Raw genomic sequence first — 27302 nt, 5'->3', positions numbered from 1 at the left:
TTGCCCACTTCACACCCCTGAATGTGAATGTAATGGTGAGAGCATTGTTCGAGCAAAGCTCACATGTTCTCAAGCTTGTGATCGCATTTACATAATGCATTCATTAGAAAAATGTGCACTTTTAAAAGGTGCATTTTGGGAAAAAAAACGCATTTTCATGCTTTAATCAATGGGGGGTGGGTACATATTTGGGTACATGCTTTTAAAAAATGTGCATCTAAATGCACACATTTCTCAATTGAACAACAGCAACAACAAAAGCTCACAATCAGGAATGGGGACAAGATGGACAGAGCTTCGAGGTGGAACTCGGAGAGGTTCAAGAAGATCAAACCTCTCTGATTTTCCCATCCCTCTACAAAACCGGTTGAACACCACTTCCCTGGACCCAAGAACCATCTTCCCACACTTGTGCCTCCATCTGGTAAGGATGCAACCTCAGCTTATTCTTATCCAGCCCATTTCTTAATCTGGGCACCGGTTCAGCACCTGCACAGGCTCACCTGACTGAAATGATAAAGAAGAAGAAAAATAGAGCTGGATCTCAGCAGAATATCTTTGAGCAGTAGAGGCTGGTGGGGCAGTGAATCCGCTCCGGGTTTCAGTCAGAACCAGTCAGAACTCTAAAGAATGTATCCAAAGTGTGGACCCACTAGGATAGCTCCTTTAGAGTTCTGACTGGTTCTGACTGAAACCTGGAGCAGATTCTCCGCCTCAGTGACATCAGAGCCACCAGCCTCCACTGCCTTTGAGTGGGTCATTTGACTCAAAGATGAGAAGAAAACTGGAGGGGGAGGGGGACTCTCTATGGACAAAGCACTTTGAAATACATCTAAGCAGCGCAGAAAAATCAGTGTGTATCCTACAATGGCTGCTTAGTGTGAGTGTGTTTGTTTTAGTTCTATCAGACTGCTGAAAAAACAAAACAAAACAAACCAATTTCGGGATCTATTTCCCCTAAGATAAGAGATATGTTAGGGTCAGCACTTGAAAAGCACTGAGATTTTGACTTGATAATGTTAGGTGTTACTGCTGCTTTGATATCCTTCAAATAATCCCATGAACCTATTTATTTATTTTGCAAACCAACTCTTGTTTTGCTCATAAAAGCAGGAAGCTTTAAATAAAGCAGTTCAGACTCCCACTATGATGACATGCAATAATACAGTCCATGACCTTGTCATTAGTCTTGTTTCCCTCTTGTTTTTTTCACCGCCCAACTATACACTAATAAGGCTTTTAAGGAAAAAAATGATATGAATTTTAAAAAGCCACAGTTCTCTCCATCTTGAACCATAGTTCAACTTATATTAATATTCTACAGATTTCCCATCAAATATTTTACTAAAGTTGAAATGCATCACAGCTGGTATTCTTTTGCAGGTCTTGGGAGAAATGTTCGTAGCTCACAAGATCCAGCAGTGTGATCTGTAATCCTGATGCAAAATGGGCTCAAATTTGCAAGGTATAGAACACACCAGCTCAGTCCTAGGGATGCTGGAGAAATTCAAGATGGATAAAAATGAGCTCGGATTTGTATGAATCCGACCTGTGGAATACGCTGCAGAGCGACCCGCTCAGGCCGTGCGGAATCTGTGGGCTTTCAGATGACTTTTTTTACTTTCCCAAAATGTACAAATATAAAACTGTAGAAAAATATGTAAGTTTCTGCTGAGGAAATGTTGAATGGAATGCGGGGACAATACACTAAATGTTACGTACTGAGGTAAACTGTGTAAATACTTAAGTAAATACTTAAGTAAATATTTATGTAATTATTTCTGTACTTTTCCGTATGACAGGGGAAAAAATCACATCTATCTGTGCCTGACAATCCATGAAACACAGATGGAGCGGATTTTACACTGTCTGTACATCCCTACTCTGTCCTCATCAGCATCGGAATATGCACATTCCATTAATACTGGGCTGTACAACTGTTCCTAGTTACCCACAGCCATTTCATTGGCTCCTGGCCTTTCAACCTATAGAGGCTAGAGACCGGGTGAATGCAAACTGGCACCTACAGATGTCTTGGATTACAACTCCCAGAAACCCCAGCCAGCATGGCCAACAGTCAGGACTGATGGAAGTTTAATTCATCAACATCTGGAGGACACCAGGTTGCCTATGTCTGGACTAAACCATGTCGGCCCAAAATAAAATCTCCCTCATCCATGATTTGATTGTGGATGAGGGGGCTGACCTGGCATGTATTACTGAGACCTGGGTGGGGGAACTGGGATGGGTCACTCTCTCCCAGCTGTGCCCTCCTGGGTACTCGCTGTAGCACCAACACCGACTTGAGGGTCGGGGAGGGGGGGTTGCCGTGGTCTATAGGCATTCAATCTCCCTCTCCAGGCTTCCTGCTCATTCGAGTTCAGATCGAATGAGCCAGGCCTTCCTGTCCTACGCTCTCTCCCGGAGCGTGCTCAAGTCCATATTCATTGCATCGGTGATGCTATCTAGCGATCTCATCCTCTGCTGTCCCCTTCTCCTTTTGCCTTCAGTATTTCCCAGCATCAGGGTCTTTTCCAGAGAGTTTTCTCTTCGCATTAGGTGGCCAAAATATTTGAGCTTCAGCTTCAGTATCTGTCCTTCCAATGAGCACTCAGGGTTCATTTCTTTTAGGATTGACTGATTTGACCTCCTTGCAGTTCAGGGGACTTGTAAGAGTCTTCTCCAGCACCACAGCTCGAAAGCATCAATTCTTCAGCGCTCAGCCTTCCTTATAGTCCAGCTCTCACAGCCATACGTTACTACTGGGAAAACCATAGCTTTGATTAGACAGACCTTTGTCGGCAAGGTGATGTCTCTGCTTCTTACTATGCTGTCTAGGTTGGCCATAGCTTTCCTCCCAAGGAGCAAGCGTCTTTTAATTTCATGGCTACAGTCACTGTCTGCGGTGATCTTGGAGACCAAGAAAATAAAATCTGTCACTGCTTCCATTTCTTCCCCTTCCATATGCCAGGAAGTGATGGGGCCAGATGACATGATCTTCGTTTTTTCAATGTTGAGTTTCAAACCAGCTTTTGCACTATCCTCTTTCACCCTCAACAAGAGGCTCTTTAGATCCTCTTCGCTTTCTGCTATTAGGGTGGTATCATCTGCATATCGAAGTCTGTTGATAATTCTCCCGGCAATCTTAATTCCGACCTGTGATCCATCCAACCCGGCGTTTCTCATGATGTACTCTGCATATAAATTAAATAAGCAGGGCGACAATACGCAGCCTTGTCGTACTCCTTTCCCAATTTTGAACCAATTGGTTGTTCCATGTCTGGTTCTTACTGTTGCTTCTTGACCCTCGTACAGGTTTCTCAGGAGACAGGTAAGGTGGTCTGGTACTCCCATCACTTTCAGAATTTGCCACAGTTTGTTGTGATCCACGCAATCAAAGGCTTTAGCGTAGTCAATGAAGCAGAAAAGACATTTCTCTGGAATTCTCTTGCTTTCTCCATGATGCAGCGAATGTTGGCGATTTGATCTCTAGTTCCTCTGCCTCTTCTAAACCCAGCTTGTACTTCCAGTAGTTCTCGGTTCGCATACTGCTGAAGCCTAGCTCGTAGGATTTTGAGCATCACCTTGCTGGCATGTGAAATGAGCACAATTGTACGGTAGTTTGAACACCCTTTGGCGTTGCCCTTCTTTGGAATTGGAATGTAAACTGACCTTTTCCAGTCTTGTGGCCATTGTTGAGTGTTCCAAATGTGTTGGCATATTGAGTGCAGCACTTTAACAGCATCATCTTTTAGGATTTTAAATACCTCGGCTGGAATACTGTCATCTCCGCTAGCTTTGTTGTTACTAATGCTTCCTAAGGCCCACTTGACTTCACTCTCGAGGATGTCCGGCTCAAGTTCAGTGACCGCACTATCATGGCTATCAGGGACATTCAGATCTTTCCTGTATAGTTCTTCTGTGTATTCTTGCCACCTCTTCTTAATCTCATCTGCTTCTGTTAGGTCCCTGCCTTCTTTGTCCTTTATCATGCCTGTCTTTGCACAAAACGTTCCCTTGAGATCTCCGATTTTCTTGAAGAGATCTCTAGTCTTTCATTTTCTATTGTTTTCCTCAATTTCTTTGCATTGTTCATTTACGAAGGCCTTCTTGTCTCTCCTTGCTATTCTCTGGAACTTTGCATTCAGTTGGATATATCTTCCCCTTTCTCCCTTGCTTTTCGCTTCCCTTCTTTCCTCAGCTACTTGTAAAGCCTCATCAGACAGCCACTTGGCTTTCTTGCATTCCTTTTTCTTTGGGATGGATTTCGTTGCTGCCTCCTGAACAATGTTACAGACCTCCGTCCATAGTTCCTCAGGCACTCTGTCTATCAGGTCTAATCCCTTACATCTATTCCTCACCTCCACTGTATATTCATAAGGGATATGATTGAGGTCATACCTGGATGGTTTTAATGGTTTTCCCTATGTTCTTCAATTTAAGCCGAAATTTTGCAACAAGAAACTCATGATCTGAGCCACAGTCAGCTCCAGGTCTTGTTTTTACTGACTCTATACAGCTTCTCCATCTTTGGCTGCAAAGGACATAATCAATCTGATTTCGATATTGACCATCTGGTGATGTCCATGTGTAGAGTCGCCTCTTGTGCTGTTGGAAATGAGTGTTTGCTATGATCAGCGTGTTCTCTTGGCAAAACTCTATTAGCCTTTGTCTTGCTTCATTTTGTACACCAAGGCCATGCCTGTCTGTTATCCCGGTGATTTCTTGACTTCCTACTTTAGCATTCCAATCCCCTATGATGAAGAGGACATCTTTTTTTGGTGTTAGTTCTAGAAGGTGTTGTAGGTCTTCATAGAACCGATCAACCTCAGCTTCTTCGGCCTCAGTGGTTGGGGCATAGACTTGAATTACTGTGATGTTGAATGGTTTGCCTTGGATTCATACTGAGATCATTCTGTCGTTTTTAAGATTGTACCCCAGTACTGCTTTTCCCACCCTTTTGTTGACTATGAGTGCTACTCCATTTCTTCTAAGGGATTCTTGCCCACAGTAATAGATATGATGGTCACCTGAATTAAATTCGCCCATTCCTGTCCATTTTAGTTCGCTTGATTCCCAAGATGTCGATGCTCAATCTTGCCATCTCATGTTTGACCACCTCCAGCTTACCTTGATTCATTGATCTGACATTCCAGGTTCCTAAACAATATTGTTCTTTACAGCATCGAATTTTCTTTTCACCACCAGACACATCCACAGCTGAGTGTCCTTTCGGCTTTGGCCCAGCCGCTTCACTCTTTCTGGCGCTACTTGGAAATACCCTCTGCTCTTCCGCAGTAGTATATTGGACACCTTCCGACCTGAGGGGCTCATCTTCCGGCGTCATCTCTTTTAGCCTTGTGATACGTTTCATGGGGTTTTCTTGGCAAGAGTACTGGAGTGGGTTGCCATTTCCTTCTCCAGTGGACCACATTTTGTCAGAACTCTCTGTCATGACCTGTCCATCTTGGGTGGCCCTGCACGGCATAGCTTATGGCTTCACTGAGTTACGCAAGCCCCTTCGCCACAACAAGGCAGTGATCCATGAAGAAGATGCTTCTATTAATGCAGCCCAAAAGAGCATTTGCCTTTTTTGGAGCCACATCACATTGTTGGTTCATGTTCACCTTGTGATCTACAACAATTCCAAGATCCTTCTCCCTAGTAGTGTTGTTGAGCCATGTATCCCCCATCTTTTAACTGTGCATTTGGTTTCCTTTTCCTAGGTGCAGAACTTTGCATTTATCCCTATTAAATGTCATTCTGTTGTTTTCTGCCCAGCGCTCCAGCCTATCAAGGCCACTTTGAATTTTGTTTCTGTTTTCCAGGGTATTAGCTATCCCGCCCAATTTCATGTCAAGCCACAATGCACACAGCTGCCTCTAGCCAGAATGGCCTCAGCCCTCAATAAGACAGCACTACAGTGGGGCCCAATATGTTGTTCCAGCAACAGATGTGTAGTAACAGTTGTTCTTACCATTAAGATGAAAACTACCCCTGTGTAACTTAAGCCCATTAGATCTAGTCCTACCCTCTGGGACGACGAAGAACAAGTCTTTTCCCTCTTCTGTGTGATAGTCCTTCAGGCATTTCAATGGTGCCATCATGTCCTCCCTCTGCCTTCTCTAGTACAGGTTAAATATACTCAGTTTCTTCAACTTTTCTTCATCAGATTTGTTTATTTGTTATTCATTTTATTTCATTTATTAACAACATTTGTATGCCAGCCCGTCACATATGGTTCTCTCAGTGACTTATCCTAAATAAATATAAAACAATTTAAATACAAGATAAGACATAAATGCATATATACAGCAACAGAAAACAAAACTCACAGCAACTCCAGAATTAAAACACCTATTTCAGAACCGAGAGGATCTGACTTACATGAGTTATTTAAGAAGGTGTAGGTGAGCAAGAAGTTCTTCACTTGGCACACAAAAGACCACAAAGATAGTGCCGGGAGAACCTCTCTGTGAAGGCTTTCCATGACAGGGATGCCACTACTGAAATGACCTGTCCCTCTTCAGTAGTACTGCCAGGGTTGAAAGGGCTGTGAGCAAGGGGCCCTCCAAGCCTGCCCCCCTCATATACTCCTGGGTGTTCTGTCTCCATGGTTTTCCCCTCCCTGGTTCTCACTCTTCCTTTGCCTCCCCCTCAGCACTCACTACCCACACACTCCCTCCCTCTATCTTACCACACAACAACAGAGCCAGCAGCACCATCTTTCCTTTCCTTAAAACACACACACACAAAACTTACAGTAGAGTTCAGGAGTGCTGTAAAGTGAAGCTGCAGTTGCACCTTGAAGAGATTGCTCAGTCATTGGTTTTCCTTAAGGTCAGGAGGAGAGAGTTGCTAATTTCCAAAAAAGTGTCCCTCCATCCCTACCATTCTCCATATCTAGACAATAAATCTTCAGATCAAAAACCTTCTTTGATAACAAATTGCATTTCTATAAAGCTACAGAGGCAAACACAGGGATCAATGAAAGAAATTTAATGTGATGGAAAGCTCTGGCAAAGAGCCTCAGGTTGTTATTCAGTTGTCATCTGTGGAAGGAGAGGCAGAATCAGGCTAGCCTCATATGCCTGGAAGAGGCACTTGGCTAGAGCTCTAGAAGTACCAGAGAATTTCAGCTTCCCTTTCCACCCATTTGTCTGAAGGCTGTATCTCAACCAAAGGGGCAATACATCTCCACAAAAGAAGACGTGAAGGCAGGTTCATGTGAAAAATTCCACCCAGTTCACCAAAGTCCAGTCCAAAGGATGATCAAGTGGCCTTTTAAGTATAAAGAAGAACCAGCTCAAAAGTCAATTCTCCCCTTTAGCAACATTAACTTGAAAGCCTGCGCGTGGGGAATAGAATTCATGGCTGGAGAATTATTCACAAGGGTCTCACAACTGTGAGTTGCAGTTCCTGTTTGGAAAACCCTGTCTGTCTGATACACTTATATCTATTTATTATTTATATCTCCTGCAGGCCCCATCAGCAAGTTGAAGTCATTCTGGATATTATTATTATTATTATTATTATTATTATTATTATTATTACTACTACTACTACTACTGCTACTACAATTTCTTATTCACCTGTTTCAAAAAAAGGCTCAAAATCCCTTACAACAGAAATTAAAACATAAAGAAGAGCTAAAACAATTATCCATAAAATGCTAAAAACACAATGCCTCCCAACCCCGTAAAGGTGCTAAAACATCAGTGACATCCATAGGTAACCTGCTCAGCTGATGCATTAAAACAGCCCATCACATTTTATTTTTTTATTTATTATTAAATTTATTAATCGCCCATCAGGCTGGTCACCCAGCCACTCTGGGCGATGTACAACATACAATAAAACAGTTTAAAACAATAAAATTCTACAATAAAAACATTTCCTAAAATACCCTAACCCACCCCAAATGCCTGCCTGAACAACCATGTTTTTAATGCACGATGGAAACTCATTATCACATGCCATCAAATGGCAGTGAATAGAGGAAAGTCTGCACCTGGTACTGAAAAGATGACAATGTTGGCACCAGGTAGGCTTAGCTGGGGAGAGGATTCCATAATTCTCAGTCCTTAACAAGAACTAAGAAAACAACAACCCTACCAGACCCTGGATTAACTTGGCCACTAAGTCTACAGTTCCACGTAAGGTGGCAAGCACCACACCCCCATGCTTCCTGCGTCACATGAATGCAGGGGCAGAGGGAGATTGTAGGAGAGAAGTAGTTGGGGAAGAAGGTACAGTTAATGCTTCCTCCATCCAGTGATTCCCATCCACAGCCTCTCTTCCCCAGCCACTTCCCCCCAGCTGGGTTCTTGACATCAGATAGAATCCTGGATAGAGGGAAAATGGTCTTAGGGGGAAGTATTGGGGGGAGGGGATGTGATAGGTGGGGAAGGGTTAAGTACCTCCTCCTCTGCAAATTCCCCTCCCCCCTTCAACAAAGAATCAACAAAGCTCAACTAATGAAGGTTCTCTGAGTTCTGCCTTGAGACACAGTCTGCCTCATTTCCACTCCTGATTGCGAATTTTTGCTTTTGTTTCAACAAGAAAATCATTGATTTGGGTGCACATTTGCTTAAATGCGCACCTAAATGCATGCTTTCACCACAATGACTAAAGCATAAAAATGCCATTTCCCCCCAAATGTGCACTTTTGGAGTGCACATTTTCTGAAAGTATGCATTTTTCAAGCCAGCATTGCAGGTTTGGGAATGTGTGAGCTTTGTTTGCAAAATGTGTTCATGTCTGTGTTCAGAGGGGCACATGGGGTAAGTTCTGATCACAAACAAACCAAACCAAAATTCTTGTACATTTTTACCCCCTTCCACTTTCATGGGTAGCCTGGGGTTAGGAATCCTGTGTTTTTTGTGTGGTAACCAGAAAGCTACACCCAAATTAAATGGTTCATAGTACTTCTAAACAGTTGCTCAGGCTGGAACACTGATGAGCTTCAGGAGAAAAGAAGTCTGGGACAGTCATCAAGAATGGTTCTCTGGGCCTTTACTGTACTGATAGCAAGGTAGATTCAAATAACATGCAGTCCTTCCTGGATTGTACCATTTCAGACTGCCGGTGGGCTTAATTCATGGAAAGCTAGCCTTTTAGGGAGAAGAGTTTTATCTTCCTTTCTAATGGTAAAGGGAGTTTATTTCTTGCTAACATGGGGGAGACTTCAAATGTATCATCCCCACACTCCCAGTCTAAAGTGGTGTATTCCAGGCCGGGCTGTAACATGCTCAATTTCTATACATTTTAATGGGCCATTAGAGTTTGCAAAGGAATATAACAATTGAAGAGGTCATAAAATCATAAAAACATAGAATAGTAGGGTTGAAAGGGGTCTACAAGACCATTGAGTCCAACCCCCTGCTCAATGCAGGAATCCAAGTCAGAGCATCCCTGACAGATGGCTGTCCAGCCTCGTCTTGAATGCCTCCAGTGTGGGAGAGCCCACCACCTCCCTAGGCAATTGGTTCCATTGCTGTATTGCTCTAACAGTCAGGACATTTTTCCTGATGTTCAGCCGGAATCTGGCTTCCTGTCACTTGAGCCCATGATTCAGTGTCCTGCACTCTGGGATGATCGAGAAGAGATCCTGGCCTTCCTCTCTGTGACAACCTTTCAAGTACTTGAAGAGCGCTATCGTATCTCCCCTCAGTCTTCTCTTCTCAAGGCTAAACATGCCCAATTCTTTCAGTCTCTCTTCATAGGGCTTTGTTTCCAGTCCCCTGATCATCTTTGTTGTCCTCCTCTGAACCTTCTCCAGCTTGTCTGCATCCTTCCTAAAGAGCAGTGCCCAGAACTGGACACAGTACTTTAGATGAGGCCTAAGCAGTGCTGAGTAGAGGGATTTGGTACTAGTACTAGTACTTCCCGGGATTTGGAAGCTATACTTCTATTAAGGTCCCTTGAGCATCAAGACATTCTGGGCTATAAGCCAAAACAATAACACCTTGAACAGTGTCCAGAAAAGAACAAGCACTCTCTGGAAAAGTGAAATAACATGCTGTGCACCAATCCACCTGGCTCAGGATATGGTCAACACTGTGCCATACAGCACATCTATATATTTGATATTTTAATGGATATTCATGCTCCTAGCTTAAAGAAGAGAAGGAGAGGCAGAAGAAGCAGAAAAAGCAGAAGCAGAAGTGCTTTCGGGTCTTTACGCAATCAATGCTTGATTGGCTATTCTATTTTTAAAATTATTATTACCATTATCATTATTTTTACCTTGTGTCCCTTGTGCTGTGTTTTCTCTCCCACCAGTAACCTGACCATTGTTTCCCATCTCTTTTGGGCCTGATGGTCCCATGCTGTCACCATAAATATTGTCTGCTCCGAGGGGATTTGCACCTGTGTGGTGGTGTAGATGGATCCATCGGTCCTCACCTGGAAGTCCACGTTGTCGGTTTCATATCGGACTCCCTTGCTCTCCGAGCAGCCGCTAAATGTCACTGAAATGGGAGGCAAGAGAGAGAATAATGATTATTGTGACTCTTATTATGTCATCAATGTGCATGGTGCTGAACTGCATAACAGAAGCCAAGAAAAACAAGATATGTCCCTGCTGTGAGGACATTCCAAGCTAAACACTGACATCAGAGGAACTAAAAAAAAAAAAAAGCGGGGAGAGGGAGTAAAGGGAAGGTAATGAGGAATCCATGTGAGTAAGTGCAATTGCATGCACTGGGCTTCATTTCCGCTGGCCATGAGGGCTGTAATAGGTTGGTGTGGTGTAGTAGTTAGGGCTGCATGCCATCTTCAGAAGTCTTGTATGGGTGCCTGTGCCCAACCCTCAGCTGAATTCTCCCATGCTGAGCTAAAAAATTGCACCCCTCCCTACGCACCATCCTCCCTAGCATTCTCACATCACTTGTGCAACCTGTGCTGTTTGGCAGGCTGCAGGAGTGTGATGTGACGGGAAGGATGGTGCCTGCTCTCTGTCCTCCCTATCACAGTCATGCTTTTCCAGCTGTTTGGTGGGCTGGGGAGGATGATTTAAATAGGAATGATGGAACATAGGAAGGGTAATCCCTGTACACCCTCCTCCCCATATGAACTGGTTCTGCCTTCCCACTGCCCAGCTGATTAGTGCTAGGAAAAGCTGAGGGGTGCTCAACGTAGCTGACTGCAGCACCTATCAGCCAGGCAGCAGGCAGGGGCTAGGTGCAATAGGATCTCAGATTGGGGGGGGGGATGTTTACACTTACCCGTCAGTGCAGGCTGAGATGGGAAGGGAAAGAAAGTGCCTGTCTGGTTGGGTCTGGGGAAAGGGTGTGTGTGTGAGAGTGAGTGAGTGATGGAGGGGGGGAGCCATGTGCATTTGAGAGTGGGAGTAGAGGGGCAGGAGCTGACCCTGTCCACATCTACTGCCAGTGGGAGTGATATATCATGTCAAGATATATGGTAGTACCAAGTTATTTTGGCACCTGAGTGTCAAGGGGATGAGTACAAGCGCCTTGAGATGTCTGACAGCTCCGATTCTGAATCAGAGATGGATCAGGTAGATAAGACCCTTCTATATCTACTGCCAGACCCCATCCACATCTACCCACTGTTACCTTTTATGGTGCCCACCACCAGCATCCAGCCTCTAATCCACCACCCATTGCCACATGTGGTCCTAAGGGATGGAAAGGTTGCCCACTCCTGGGTCAAGAGTGTTGAACTAAGACTGGGGAGATGCAGCTTCAGATTCCTGCTCAGCTAGTTTGCTTACTAGTTGAGTTCAGGCCAAGTACTGGCTCTCAGGCAGGGTCAGTGCAAGACATCTTACTGGCTGAGGTGGAACAGCAAATGCCACACCCTGCAACATGTCAAGATATATGGTAGTACCAAGTTATTTTGGCACCTGAGTGTCAAGTGGATGAGTACAAGCACCTTGAGATGTCTGACAGCTCCGATTCTGAATCAGAGATGGATCAGGTAGATGAGAGGGACCCTCCCTAGTTGGGAGGGACCCTCCCTAGTAAGCTAAGATGCTGGGAGAGATTCCTCTGAAGACCTTGACAAGCAGATGGCCCAGGCTGACTCCCTTCCCCCTCTCTCCACCATGAAAACTTCGGTTTCCAAGGAGGAGGAGGAGGAAGACGGTCATGACTTGAGAGATGCTACAGAGTGTCGCAAAGCAAAGCAGGAAAAGTTAGGGGCAGGGCTCAGATGCTCAGCCAGGATAGCCACTCTTGGAAGCCAATGTAGGAGGGAGCCACCCTACGGGACAGGCATCACTGCAAAGCAAGTCTGGTCACGAGGTTCATGCCCAAACTGTTGGCAACTTCACTACCCTCTGGTTCGTCTCCTCTAATTAGATTAGTTGTTTAGGGGCCCGAAGCAGTCCTGGAATCTCCATTTGTAAAGAGGCTAATTTCTAGTAAAATAAAGTACAATTAGTCTGAAGTACGGGTGTATGGATTCCCCACCTCTGTTCCGGTGGGGAATCCGTGGGGGGGAGGCGATCCATTCCTCCCCCCGGAATCCTCCAGAGCGGTTCCACTCTGCTCAGATTCCGGGGGGGGGGGGGCAACTGGCTTGGGGGGTGCTTACCTTCCCTCCTGCCACCAGAGCCGTTCGCCTCCTCTCTGTCCCTGCTGATTGCCATGTCTTTAAAAGAAAAAAGGTGATTGGGAGGATGTGCCCATAGACGTATATGCAAATAGAGTCATGAATCTTGCATATAAGTCTATGTGTCCATAGGCTTATACGCAAGATTCATGACTCTATTTGCATATAAGTCTATGGGCACATCCTCCCGATCACTTTTTCTTTTTTTTTAAAGACATGGCAATTGGCAGGGACAGGGAGGAGGCAAACGGCTCTGGCTGGCAAGAAGCAGCTGAGTGCCGCTCTGCCTCCAGTCCTCCTGGAGTGGAGGTAAGTGATCCCGATCTGCTGCGGATTCATTTGAATCCGCAGCAGATTTCTCTGACTTCCCTGGCATGAAGCTTAGTCTTCTTGTAGCGTTGATTACGAAGGGAGAAAGACAATCCATTTCTGACACTGAGGAAGAAAATCCCACAGGCACCTCCCCCCGATCCCTGGCAGTAAAAATACAACAATAATAAAATAAATGACACACTATTTGCTGTCATTTCATGACACCCCAAATAAGCTACCCGAGGTGGCTCCCTCACTCTGTGTCAGGGGCAGCCCTGCAGGTGGCTGTATTACCATCTAAAAATGGGGAGGGGTGAGGCATTTTCTCCATTAAAGGTTTTGTGTTTTTTCTTAAATTTACCCAATCTGCAATTTCCAGAACTAAACATAGAAACAGTCACTATTTTCAGTTGGAAATTTGTACATTTCCAGGCTTACAATGCATTCCACAAAGAAAAAAAAAATGCATTTGACCACGTGCACACGTTGCTAAAGTGTGCAAAACCCACTGTGTACATTTCCAAAACGTGAATAGACATACTTTAGTCAACGGGGGCCTGCAGCCATTAATGCGTCCATTTGAAAAATGTGGCCAGAAATATGTATGGATTTTTGTTTCCTTTGAAAAAAATCTGCATGGAACCAGCACAGAATGAACTTGGAGGTAGGAAAAAGGAAATCTGTGGAAATGGACTTAACAGCTATGCCTTGTTGTTGTTGTTGTTGTTCAGTCGTTCAGTCGTGTCCGACTCTTCGTGACCCCATGGACCATAGCACGCCAGGCCTTCCTGTCCTGCGCTCTCTCCCGGAGCGTGCTCAAGTTCATATTCATTGCATCCGTGATGCTATCTAGCCATCTCATCCTCTGCCGTCCCCTTCTCCTTTTGCCTTCAGTCTTTCCCAGCATCAGGGTCTTTTCCGGGGAGTTTTCTCTTCGCATTAGGTGGCCAAAATATTTCAGCTTCAGCTTCATTATCTGTCCTTCCAATGAGCAGTCAGGGTTGATTTCCTTTAGGATGGACTGATTTGACCTCCTTGCAGTCCAGGGGACTTGTAAGAGTCTTCTCCAGCACCACAGTTCGAAAGCATCAATTCTTCGGCGCTCAGCCTTCCTTATAGTCCAGCTCTCACAGCCATACATTACTACTGGGAAAACCATAGCTTTGATTAGACGGACCTTTGTCGGCAAGGTGATGTCTCTGCTTCTTACTATGCTGTCTACGTTGGCCATAGCTTTCCTCCCCAGGAGCAAGCGTCTTTGAATTTCATGGCTACAGTCACCATCTGCGGTGATCTTGGAGCCCAAGAAAGTAAAATCTGTCACTGCTTCCATTTCTTCCCCTTCTATATGCCAGGAAGTGATGGGGCCAGATGCCATGATCTTAGTTTTTTTAATGTTGAGTTTCAAACCAGCTTTTGCACTCTCCTCTTTCACCCTCAACAAGAGGCTCTTGAGATCCTCTTCGCTTTCTGCCATTAGGGTGGTATCGTCTGCATATCGGAGGTTGTTGATAATTCTCCCAGCAATCTTAATTCCGACCTCTGATTCATCCAACCCGGCATTTCTCATGATGTACTCTGCATATAAGTTAAATAAGCAGGGTGACAATATGCAGCCTTGTCGTACTCCTTTCCCAATTTTGAACCACTCGGTTGTTCCATCTCTGGTTCTTACTGTTGTTTCTTGACCCTCGTACAGGTTTCTCAGGAGACAGGTAAGGTGGTCTGGTACTCCCATCACTTTCAGAATTTGCCACAGTTTGTTGTGATCCACACAATCAAAGGCTTTAGCGTAGTCAATGAAGCAGAAATAGACATTTTTCTGGAATTATCTTACTTTCTCCATGATGCAGCGAATGTTGGCGATTTGATCTCTAGTTCCTCTGCCTCTTCTAAACCCAGCTTGTACTTCCGGTAGTTCTCGGTTCGCATACTGCTGAAGCCTAGCTTGTAGGATTTTGAGCATCACCTTGCTGGCATGTGAAATGAGCGCAATGGTGCGGTAGTTTGAACACTCTTTGGCGTTGCCCTTCTTTGGAATTGGAATGTAAACTGACCTTTTCCAGTCTTGTGGCCACTGTTGAGTGTTCCAGATTTGTTGGCATATTGAATGCAGCACTTTAACAGCATCATCTTTTAGGATTTTAAATAGCTCGGCTGGAATACTGTCATCTCCGCTAGCTTTGTTGTTACTAATGCTTCCTAAGGCCCACTTGACTTCACTCTCTAGGATGTCCAGCTCAAGTTCAGTGACCGCACTATCATGGCTATCAGGGACATTCAGATCTTTCCTGTATAGTTCTTCTGTGTATTCTTGCCACCTCTTCTTAATCTCATCTGCTTCTGTTAGGTCCCTGCCTTCTTTGTCCTTTATCATGCCCGTCTTTGCACAAAACGTTCCCTTGAGATCTCCAATTTTCTTGAAGAGATCTCTAGTCTTTCCCATTCTGTTGTTTTCCTCAATTTCTTTGCATTGTTCATTTAAGAAGGCCTTCTTGTCTCTCCTTGCTATTCTCTGGAACTCTGCATTCAGTTGGGTATATCTTCCCCTTTCTCCCTTGCTTTTCGCTTCCCTTCTTTCGTGAGCTACTTGTAAAGCCTCATCAGACAGCCACTTGGCTTTCTTGCATTTCTTTTTCTTTGGGATGGATTTCGTTGCTGCCTCCTGAACAATGTTACAGACCTCCGTCCATAGTTCCTCAGGCACTCTGTCTATCAGGTCTAATCCCTGAAATCTATTCCTCACCTCCACTGTATATTCATCAGGGATATGATTTAGGTCATACCTGAACGGTTTAGTGGTTTTCCCAATGTTCTTCAATTTAAGCCGAAATTTTGCAAGAAGCAGCTCATGATCTGAGCCACAGTCAGCTCCAGGTCTTGTTTTTACTGACTGTATGGAGCTTCTCCATCTTTGGCTGCAAAGGACATAATCAATCTGATTTCGATATTGACCATCTGGTGACGTCCATGTGTAGAGTCGCCTCTTGTGCTGTTGGAAAAGAGTGTTTGCTATGATCAGCATGTTCTCTTGGCAAAACTCTATTAGCTTTTGTCCTGCTTCATTTTGTACACCAAGGCCATGTCTGCCTGTTATCCCGGTGATTTCTTGACTTCCTACTTTAGCATTCCAATCCCCTATGATGAAGAGGACATCTTTTTTGTGTGTTAGTTCTAGAAGGTGTTGTAGGTCTTCATAGAACCGATCAACCTCAGCTTCTTCGGCCTCAGTGGTTGGGGCATAGACTTGAATTACTGTGATGTTGAATGGTTTGCCTTGGATTCGTACTGAGATCATTCTATCATTTTTAAGATTGTACCCCAGTACTGCTTTTCCCACCCTTTTGTTGACTATGAGTGCTACTCCATTTCTTCTAAGGGATTCTTGCCCACAATAGTAGATATGATGGTCACCTGAATTAAATTCGCCCATGCCTGTCCATTTTAGTTCGCTGATTCCCAAGATGTCAATGTTCAATCTTGCCATCTCATGTTTGACCACCTCCAGCTTACCTTGATTCATTGATCTGACATTCCAGGTTCCTAAACAATATTGTTCTTTACAGCATCGGATTTTCTTTTCACCACCAGACACATCCACAGCTGAGTGTCCTTTCAGCTTTGGCTCAGCCGCTTCACTCTTTCTGGCGCTACTTGGAAATACCCTCTGCTCTTCCCCAGTAGCATTTTGGACACCTTCCGACCTGAGGGGCTCATCTTCCGGCGTCATATCTTTTAGCCTTGTGATACGTTCCATGGGGTTTTCTTGGCAAGAATACTGGAGTGGGTTGCCATTTCCTTCTCCAGTGGACCACATTTTGTCAGAACTCTCTGCCATGACCTGTCCGTCTTGGGTGGCCCTGCACGGCATAGCTTATGGCTTCACTGAGTTACGCAAGCCCCTTCGCCACAACAAGGCAGTGATCCATGAAGGGGAACAGCTATGCCTATGCCTACATAAATGTACAACTAAGATGATGGGGGGGGGAGAGAAGCACTTTCCTTATGAAGAAAGGCTGCAAGGGGAGGGGGGTTGAGTTTAGAAAATGGCAGCCAAAGAGGGGATATGACAGAGGTTTATAAAATTATGCCTTGTTAGGAGAGAGTGGATAGCGAGAGAAATCTTTCTCCTTTTCTCTTATACTAGAGTTCAGGATCATCAAGTGAAAGTGACTGGCCAGAGATTCAGGACACACAAAAGGAATGACTCCTTCCCAGCACATGCAGTTAATTTATGGAATTCACTTCCAAAGTGTAGATTAGCCAAATTCATGGAGGATAAGTCTATCAATAACTACTAGTCATTATGGCTGTATGGAACTGTCATATTTAGCAGTGGTGTACCACTGAATTGAAGAACGTCGGGAAAACCACTAAACCGTTCAGGTATGACCTAAATCATATCCCTGATGAATATACAGTGGAGGTGAGGAATAGATTTCAGGGATTAGACCTGATAGACAGAGTGCCTGAGGAACTATGGACGGAGGTCCGTAACATTGTTCAGGAGGCAGCAACTCAATCCATCATAAAGAAAAAGAAATGCAAGAAAGCCAAGTGGCTGTCTGAGGAGGCTTTACAAGTAGCTCATGAAAGAAGGGAAGCGAAAAGCAAGGGAGAAAGGGGAAGATATACCCAACTGAATGCAGAGTTCCAGAGAATAGCAAGGAGAGACAAGAAGGCCTTCTTAAATGAACAATGCAAAGAAATCGAGGAAGACAACAGAATGGGAAAGACTAGAGATCTCTTCAAGAAAACTGGAGATCTCAAGGGAACGTTTTGTGCAAAGACGGGCATGATAAAGGACAAAGAAGGCAGAGACCTAACAGAAGCAGATGAGATTAAGAAGAGGTGGCAAGAATACACAGAAGAACTATACAGGAAAAATCTGAATGTCCCTGATAGCCATGATAGTGCGCTCACTGAACTTGAGCCGGACATCCTAGAGAGTGAAGTCAAGTGGGCCTTAGGAAGCATTAGTAACAACAAAGCTAGCGGAGATGACAGTATTCCAGCCGAGCTATTTAAAATCCTAAAAGATGATGCTGTTAAAGTGCTGCATTCAATATGCCAACAAATCTGGAACACTCAACAGTGGCCACAAGACTGGAAAAGGTCAGTTTACATTCCAATTCCAAAGAAGGGCAACGCCAAAGAGTGTTCAAACTACCGCACCATTGCGCTCATTTCACATGCCAGCAAGGTGATGCTCAAAATCCTACAAGCTAGGCTTCAGCAGTATGCGAACCGAGAACTACCAGAAGTACAAGCTGGGTTTAGAAGAGGCAGAGGAACTAGAGATCAAATCGCCAACATTCGCTGCATCATGGAGAAAGTAAGAGAATTCCAGAAAAATGTCTATTTCTGCTTCATTGACTACGCTAAAGCCTTTGATTGTGTGGATCACAACAAACTGTGGCAAATTCTGAAAGTGATGGGAGTACCAGACCACCTTACCTGTCTCCTGAGAAACCTGTACGAGGGTCAAGAAGCAACAGTAAGAACCAGAGATGGAACAACCGATTGGTTCAAAATTGGGAAAGGAGTACGACAAGGCTGCATATTGTCACCCTGCTTATTTAACTTATATGCAGAGTACATCATGAGAAATGCTGGGTTGGATGAATCAGAGGTCGGAATTAAGATTGCTGGGAGAATTATCAACAACCTCCGATATGCAGACGATACCACCCTAATGGCAGAAAGCGAAGAGGATCTCAAGAGCCTCTTGTTGAGGGTGAAAGAGGAGAGTGCAAAAGCTGGTTTGAAACTCAACATTAAAAAAACTAAGATCATGGCATCTGGCCCCATCACTTCCTGGCATATAGAAGGGGAAGAAATGGAAGCAGTGACAGATTTTACTTTCTTGGGCTCCAAGATCACCGCAGACGGTGACTGTAGCCATGAAATTAAAAGACGCTTGCTCCTGGGGAGGAAAGCTATGGCCAACCTAGACAGCATAGTAAGAAGCAGAGACATCACCTTGCCGACAAAGGTCCGTCTAATCAAAGCTATGGTTTTCCCAGTACTAATGTATGGCTGTGAGAGCTGGACTATAAGGAAGGCTGAGCGCCGAAGAATTGATGCTTTCGAACTGTGGTGCTGGAGAAGACTCTTACGAGTCCCCTGGACTGCAAGGAGGTCAAATCAGTCCATCCTAAAGGAAATCAACCCTGACTGCTCATTGGAAGGACAGATACTGAAGCTGAAGCTGAAATATTTTGGCCACCTAATGCGAAGAGAAAAGTCTCTGGAAAAGACCCTGATGCTGGGAAAGACTGAAGGCAAAAGGAGAAGGGGACGGCAGAGGATGAGATGGCTAGATAGCGTCACGGATGCAATGAATATGAACTTAAGCACACTCCGGGAGAGAGCGCAGGACAGGAAGGCCTGGCGTACTATGGTCCATGGGGTCACGAAGAGTCGGACACGACTGAATGACTGAACAACAACAACAACCACTGAATAAGAGTTTCTGGGAGCAACAGGAGGGGTTCATCACCTTCATGTCCTTCTTGTGGGCTTCCCAGAGGCATCTAACTGGCCACTGTGGGAAACAGGATGCTGGACTAGACAGAGGTTTGGTGGGATCCAATAGGACTCTGATGTTCAATCAAACGTATCTTCCAGAATTGTGAGAATAAAGGGAGAAACCACTGGGGTGGGGGTGGGGAGGCAGGATATTTATTTATTTATTTATTTATGTATTTCATTTCTATACCGCCCAATAGCCGAAGCTCTCTGGGCGGTTCACAAAAACTAAAACCAAACAACACACAATAAAACAATTTAAAATATATAGAACATTAAAACCACAATATAACCATACAACCACAATAAAACCTAGCAGCAGTACAAGAGTTTAAAATACAGATTTAAAACAGCAAAGATAAAAATTTAGAAAGCTAAAATGCCTGGGAAAATAAAAAGGTCTTCACCTGGCGCCGAAAGGAGTACAATGTAGTCGCCAGGCAAACCTCACTAGGGAGCGCATTCCAGAGCCGGGGTGCCACAACAGAAAAAGCCCTCCTCCTAGTAGCCACCCGCCTCACTTCCTTTGGCAGGGGCTCACGGAGAAGGGCCACTGATGATGATCTTAAGGTCTGGGCAGGCACATATGGGAGGAGGCGATCCTTCAGGTAACCTGGCCCCAAGCCGTTAAGGGCTTTGAATGTTAACACCAGCACTTTGAATTGGGCCCGGAAATGGACTGGCAGCCAGTGCAGCTGGAAAAGTACTGGCGTAATATGAGCTCGCTGGCCAGTCCCTGTTAACAATCTTGCTGCCCTATTTTGGACTAGCTGAAGTTTCCGGACCGTTTTCAAAGGCAGCCCCACGTATAATGCATTGCAGTAATCCAGACGAGAAGTTATCAGAGCATGGATAACTGTAGCTAGGCTATCTCTGTCCAGATAAGGGCGTAGTTGGTATACCAGCCTAAGCTGATAAAAAGTGCTCCGTGCCACTGAGTTCACCTGTGCCTCAAGTGACAGTTCTGGATCCAAGAGCACCCCCAAACTACGAACCTGATCCTTTAGGGGGAGTGCACCCCCTCCAGAACAGGTTGAATATCACCTAGCCGGGCAGACGAACCACCCACTAACAGTACCTCCGTCTTGTCTGGATTGAGTTTCAGTTTATTAGCCCTCATCCAGTCCATTACCGTGCCCAGGCACTGGTTCAGAACAGCCACTGCCTCACCTGGTTTTGATGAGAAAGAGAGGTAGAGCTGGGTGTCATCCACATATTGATGGCACCTCAGCCCACACCTCCGGATAACCTCCCCCAGCGGTTTCATGTAGATGTTAAACAGCATGGGGGATAGAATAGAGCCCTGTGGAACCCCATGGCACAATTGCCATGGCACAGAGCAATAATCCCCCAGCACCACCTTCTGGAATCGGCCATCGAAGTAGGAGCGGAACCACTGTAGTGCAGTGCCTCCAACTCCCAACCCAGACAACCTATCCAGAAGGATACCATGGTCGATGGTATCGAAAGCCGCTGAGAGGTCCAGGAGAATCAACAGGGTCACACTCCCCCTGTCCCTCTCCCGGCAGAGGTCATCCCACAGGGCGACCAAGGCAGTTTCTGTTCCAAAACCAGGCCTGAAGCCCGATTGAAATGGATCTAGATAATCCGTTTCATTCAAGAGTGCCTGGAGCTGTCCTACAACCACCCGCTCAAGCACCTTGCCCAGGAAGGGGATGTTGGCCACTGGCCTATAATTGTAGTCCTCTGGGTCCAGGTTAGGCTTTTTCAGGAGTGGTCTAATTACTGCCTCTTTTAAAGCAGCAGGCACCACTCCCTCTCTCAAGGAGGAATTTACAACCTCCTGGACCCAGCCGGACAACCCCTCCTTGTTTGATTTAAGAAGCCATGAAGGGCAAGGGTCAAGCACACAAGTGGTCGATCGGACTTGGCCAAGCACCTTGTCCGCATCCTCAGGCCTCAGTAACTGAAACTCATCCAATAAAACTGGACCAGACGGTGCTCTGAACGCCTCTACCAATGGAACTGCATTAATGGTGGTGTCCAATTCATGACGAATCTGAGCGACTTTATCCTCAAAGTGCCGCGCAAACTCGTCACAGCGTGCTACCGAGGGTTCCACCATCTCTCTCCCTGGCCCAGAATGTAACAGGCCGCGAATCACTCGGAAAAGCTCCGCCGGACGACACTGAGAAGATGCAATGCTGGTGGAAAAGAACTGCCTCTTTGCCACCCTCACCGCCACAGAGTAGGCTCGATAGTGGGCTCTTACCTGTGTTCGGTCAGACTCAGCACACGTTTTCCTCCACCTGCGTTCTAGCCGTCTCCCCTCTTGCTTCATTGCCCTCAGCTCAGGTGTATACCAAAGAGCTGGCCGGGCTCTGCTCAGAGGGAGAGGGCGCTTGGGTGCGATCGTGTCAACCGCCCGAGTCATCTCTGCATTCCACACAGCGACCTGGGCTTCGACAGGAGCACCAGCCATACCAGCAGGAAAATCCCCCAGAGCCCTCTGGAATCCATCGGAATCCATTAATCTCCGGGGGCGGACCATTTTAATAGGTCCCCCACCCTTGCAGAGGGGAAAGGCCGCCAGAAGTCTAAACCTCAGCAGGAAGTGATCTGACCATGACAAAGGGACAGATGTTAATTCCTCTACTTTCAGATCACCATCCTCCTGCCCAGTCGAGAAAACCAGATGAAACGTGTGTCCTTTTATATGCGTTGGGCCGATGACATGTTGGGACAGCCCCATGGTTGTCATGGCGGCCATGAAGTCCTGAGCCGCCCCGGATACAGCGGCCTCAGCATGGAAGTTGAGATCCCCCAGGACCATCATCCTAGGGGTCCTCAACACCAAGTCTGAGACCACCTCCGTCAGCTCAGGCAGGGAGTCCGATGGGCAGTGGGGTGGGCGGTACACCAACAGAATCCCTAATCTGTCCCGGGTACCCAACACAAGGTACAGACACTCAAGATCTGCACTCGAATGAGCAGGAAGCCTGGAGAGGGAGATTGAATTCCTATAGACCACGGCAACCCCCCCTCCCCGACCCTCAAGATGGTGTTGGTGCTGCACCGAGTACCCAGGAGGGCACAGCTGGGAGAGAGTGACCCCTCCCAGTTCCCCCACCCAGGTCTCAGTAATACATGCCAGGTCAGCCCCCTCATCCACAATCAAATCATGGATGAGGGAGGTCTTATTTTGGGCCGACCTGGCATTCAGCACCAGCACCACCAGACCTGAGGGCAGACTGGTAAGGCTGCCAGGAACCATCAGGTTGGGGGAAGAACCAGAAGAGGGGACAGCTGTAAGGTGTCTAGCCCCTCTTCTCCTCAGCTGGCCTGTTAATCCCCCAACGCCATACCTCCCCCTTCCCGTGACCACAGTTATGGTGGCACCTCCCCCACCCCCTGAGTTGTCCAATAGTCCTCCCAGGCACATATTAAAATATTAAGATATAAAATATACAACAGTTTAAAAGAATATAAAAAAGATAAAAGAGAACAGCAGCAAAGAAGGAGCAGATAGGATAGATATCTGATAGATATCTGATAGATATCTGTAGGGTGGCCATGTGTCTTACCTTACAGAGGACAATCCTCCCTTTCAAGGATAGGAAACATGTGACCCTCCAGATATAGTTGGACTGCAACTTCCATCCGCTCTAGGGCATAGTATGAAGGCACATGAGGCAGCCATCTTGCTGAAGCTAAGCAGGTTTGGGTCTGGTCAGTGCTTGGAGGAGAGACTACCTGGGAAGCACATGTAGCCACCTTGAGTTCCATGATGGAAGAAAGGTGGGATATAAATGTAATAAAAAAATAAAATCAGCCCTTGCCAGCATAGACAATGGGGAGGGTTGATGCAAGCTGCAGCCCAACAATATCTGGAGGTCCACACATTCCCCATTCCTGCTCTGTTTGAAGGGCTGCCCAGTCCGATCTGGTTTAAATATAAAGAACGATAAGAAAGGAGAGCAGAGGGCCTTGAAGTTGCTCATCAAGAGTTAACACCTGGACAGGAGACCGAGCAGGCACACAGGAGACCACTTGGTAACAGCCTTCTTCACCAGCACTCACTAGGGTGAGATGTATTACGTATTTCTATTTAAATTTTAATAATTATTCTTCAGTGTGCAACCATACTGATACATCAGCATATGCACATTTAATGCAAATCTGTGTCCCTTGCTTTATCCTCTTTTTTGGTGATGTGTATAAATAAGCTCTAGATAAGCTTCCCACAGAGGGGAGGTTGGGGAGAGATTTGAAAGGAGAGAAGGGGGGGAGGGACAAAGAAAGAGAGAGATGAGTTGAGATACAAATGACATAAAAGGACAGTGACTAGATTCAAGGCCCAGACTTTAATTTCTAACAGTGCACTTGAAGTCTCAAACAAACATGAAGGAAATTATATAACTGTTTCTTCGACCTTTCAAGGAAGCTCTTGAACTTTACTGCCATTCCCTAGGAAACCGCTAACGGCTATTTTTAAAGCACTTTCTAAAGTTTCATTACATCTGAGAGGCAGCTGATCCCCATTGCTGCGAGTGGATTTCTCCCCTGTCTCCATTATCTTTTGAATATGATGGGACACTATTAGTCACACAGTTGGCATGGCCTCCCATTTCTTCAAGCCTCCAGCCTACAACCAAGGAGACAGGATGCTTGTGCAAACTTTGATGGAAACTGAAATGTCCATAATCATTCCACTACTGTCCAACTCAGACACATGCAGGCAAGACTCCCACTATTTGATGCTGCAACATGACACAAAGTGGGAAACTGCAGCTTGAGTAGATGCCATCTGATAAACGTTATACTGTACAAACCACAATGGTGGTGGTGGTGGTTTTACATCAGGTTAATTGAAAAACTGAGACCAAGAGCTTTTACAGATTGGTTGGCAGAGAGGAGTGGAGAGAGAAACCGTGTATCTCATCCTAAGAACCATCGTCTAAACAGATAGCAAACTCAATTCTCAGAGTGCTGCTCCTCAAGCAGCCAAAATGGCACCATCCATGCCCAAAGTGGAGGTATCAACAGGCTTGGGGGAACCCCAGGATTTGAGGAAGTACAAAAGGTTTGGGGGGGGGATGGTAAGGGGGAGGGAAACCCAAAAACAGGCCATTGAGAAAAGAGCATACTCAGTGGTCACAGAATGCTGATGGCCTGTTGGGGAAGGGAACAGAAAACCATGTGGGAGCGGGGATGGAATATCATTGAAGAGGGCATGGTTGGCTGACTGGAATAGTGAACTGGAGTGCTCCGCACTACAAGATAGTGTTGCAACTCCCACTAGTTCTAGCATCAGCTTCACTCCAGTGCTAGTGACATGATATCCTGCCCCTCATGAGAAAAATGGGGTGGTGGTTCTGCTATTGTTGGTGGGTGGAGACTGGAAGCTTGTATGATAGCACACACAGTCAGATGTACAACATCTACTCCACAATGTCCAAATGAACAGAAGAAGACCTGCATGTGGCTTGGCATGTGCTTAAAAATAAACCTAGAGATCTGGTGGAACTATGTGAATGTATGCAAGCCCGAATTTGAATTTGAGAGCCAGTGTGGTGAAGTGGCTAGAATATTGGACTGGAAGTTGGGAGATCCGAGTTCTAGTCCCTACTCGGCCATGGAAGCTCACTGGATGACTTTGGGCCTGTCACAGACTCTCAGCCCAACTTACCTCACAATGTTGTTGTTGTGAGGATAAAACAGAGAGGAGGATTATGTATGCCTCCATGGGTTCCTTAAAGAGGAAAAAGGAAGGGATATAAATGTAATAAATAAATAAATTCTGGTGGCATCAAATTAGGGGAGCAATATGCCATACTATACAAAGGACAGTCCTAGAGATGTATGAGAATTTTGATTTTGCTCACAAAACATGCAAGCACGCCCTGTTTGAAGCCCCGAACATGATCATGATCGCAAGCACACATCCACCGAAACTGTTCACAAAATGCTGGATATGTGCTCATGTTCGATTTGCACAATTCTCCCAGTTTGCTTTTGTGCAACTTTCCCTGGTACAGTAAATCAGCCCCACTTTAGTCTATGGAGGAAAATTGTGTAAAATAGGCAATTTGGGGAGATTTGCACAAATGTCATGTTCATTCACTGCTCGATTTGCACAATTTCCCCATTCACACAGAGTGAGCAGTGTTTGCAAATGTAAACAGGAATCAGGCACAAGATGAGCATCAGGCAGTGTTTGGAGAATCTTAGCATTCTTGAACTTCGCTTGTTCACCCATCCCTAGACAGTCCTCTGTTTGAAGGCATCCTCCATTTGAAGACCACCCAAATCTAAGTCTGGGCTGAAGATAAAGAACCATATGAAGGGAGAATCCAGGGGCCTGGAAGTTGTCTACCAACAGTTAGCATCTGGACAGCAGATTGAGTAGCAGGAAGTCACCTGGTCATAGTTTTCCCCACTATGGTGAGATATTATATTTCTATTTAAATTATGGTAATGCCTGATTTCTAAATGTGCATCAATACATATACATTAGCATGTACAAATTTATGCAAATCTGAACCCTTTTTTCTCCACTTTTTAGGGGATACATTTCCTTTTGTTTGGACACCTTGCATCAGATGACACTACTTCCCCTTGCATTTAAACTTGGGTCAAAGGTCAAAATAGGCTTGGCCAACCGACTGTTGTCTACTGTTTTTACTTAAAGCCATCTTGTGTCTTCATTATGACTTGTGAAACTGCCTGATACATTGATGGGAATAACTTGTTTTTACAAATGTAGATCTTGAATGGAGAATCTCAAGATAATTTGCAGTTTTAAATGGTTTGCTTGATTCATATGTATTTGTATTGCTCATTCTGAATAATTTTATGCTTATATGTGTCATTGTAATGTTTGAGTTGTGTTGTTGTTTTTTACCCTGACCTTTTGTATCATTTTTATTTTCTATGTATGGGAAGGTAGGCTTGCTGTGGCAGGTGGGCGGGAGTGGAATAGGTTTCCTGCCACTTCTTAACGTGCGTTTTGTATTTCCCATGCAAGTACACTGAATGAGAAAACTACTCCAACGAGAACATTTTTTTAATGACTCCCTTCTGATACATTTTAACAACATTCATAAGTGATATAAGCATTCCAGACTACGACTGGGAGAGAGACAACAGTGTTTAAATGCCTTGACGGTGACTGGAGAATAATTTCCCATGCAGGGCATGAACTGCCCGGTCTTTTCTTTTGACCCACTTTCAAATCTCTGGAAAAGCTCCAACAACATTCCTGATGTCACATGGAACAACAATAAAACAAACACAATAAATACATTCATCCCATTGAGGCCATCATGGGGGAGCTAGGCCTGGTGACAAGTCTACAGGGGCCATGAGATGGTGCTCGCTGCCCCCCCACACACACACATACAAGCACCACCCTGGCAGCTCCCCTACAAGCCTACCAGATGGTGGGGGCCATCGTGCTGACATCCCCCCCCTTTTCCTGTTTTTTAAAGTTAGGTCCAGCACTGAGTGAAAAAGCTCAGAGGTATTGAAGGAAACAAAGATGGCTGTTACAGCAGGCGCTTGATCCAGCACTTCTAAATACAGGTCCAGGGCCCGCTTTGGAAAGACAGAAAAAAGTGCGGCTTGGCATATCAGCACTACGAACTGTCCCTGCTACTTCCCCTGCCCCAAAGCATCGTCTGGTGGGCCCCCAGGTGGAAGAGTCAAGGACAAGAGTCAAGGACATTTGGCGTACAGCTCCAACATTTTTCTTTTCTTTTTAGGAACATAGGAAGCTACCTTATACTGAGTCAGACAATTATTCTGTCTAGTCCAGTATTATCAACACTGACTGGTGGTGGATCCCCAGGTTTTCAAGCAGGAACTTTTCTCCTTGAGATGCCAGGGATTGAACCTCAGACCTTCAGCAAGTGATGCCT

General features: G+C 45.4%; 1 protein-coding gene across 1 annotated transcript in view; it reads right to left on the bottom strand.

The window, feature by feature from the left end:
* Positions 1-27302, bottom strand: part of CDH4 (cadherin 4) — a 1230390-nt gene that overhangs the window by 490784 nt on the left and 712304 nt on the right. Inside the window, exon 3 of the mRNA XM_084854314.1 lies at positions 10249-10472. Coding sequence (XP_084710440.1) covers positions 10249-10472 — 224 coding nt within the window. The remainder of the gene's footprint in view (positions 1-10248; positions 10473-27302) is intronic.

The sequence above is a fragment of the Heloderma suspectum genome, chromosome 4, assembly GCF_057233095.1.
Source record: "Heloderma suspectum isolate Gila_16-S chromosome 4, 16-S_ref, whole genome shotgun sequence".
Lineage (NCBI taxonomy): Eukaryota > Metazoa > Chordata > Lepidosauria > Squamata > Helodermatidae > Heloderma > Heloderma suspectum.
The sequence above is the reverse complement of the archived record's forward strand: the minus strand, read 5'-3'. Positions and strand labels throughout refer to the sequence as shown.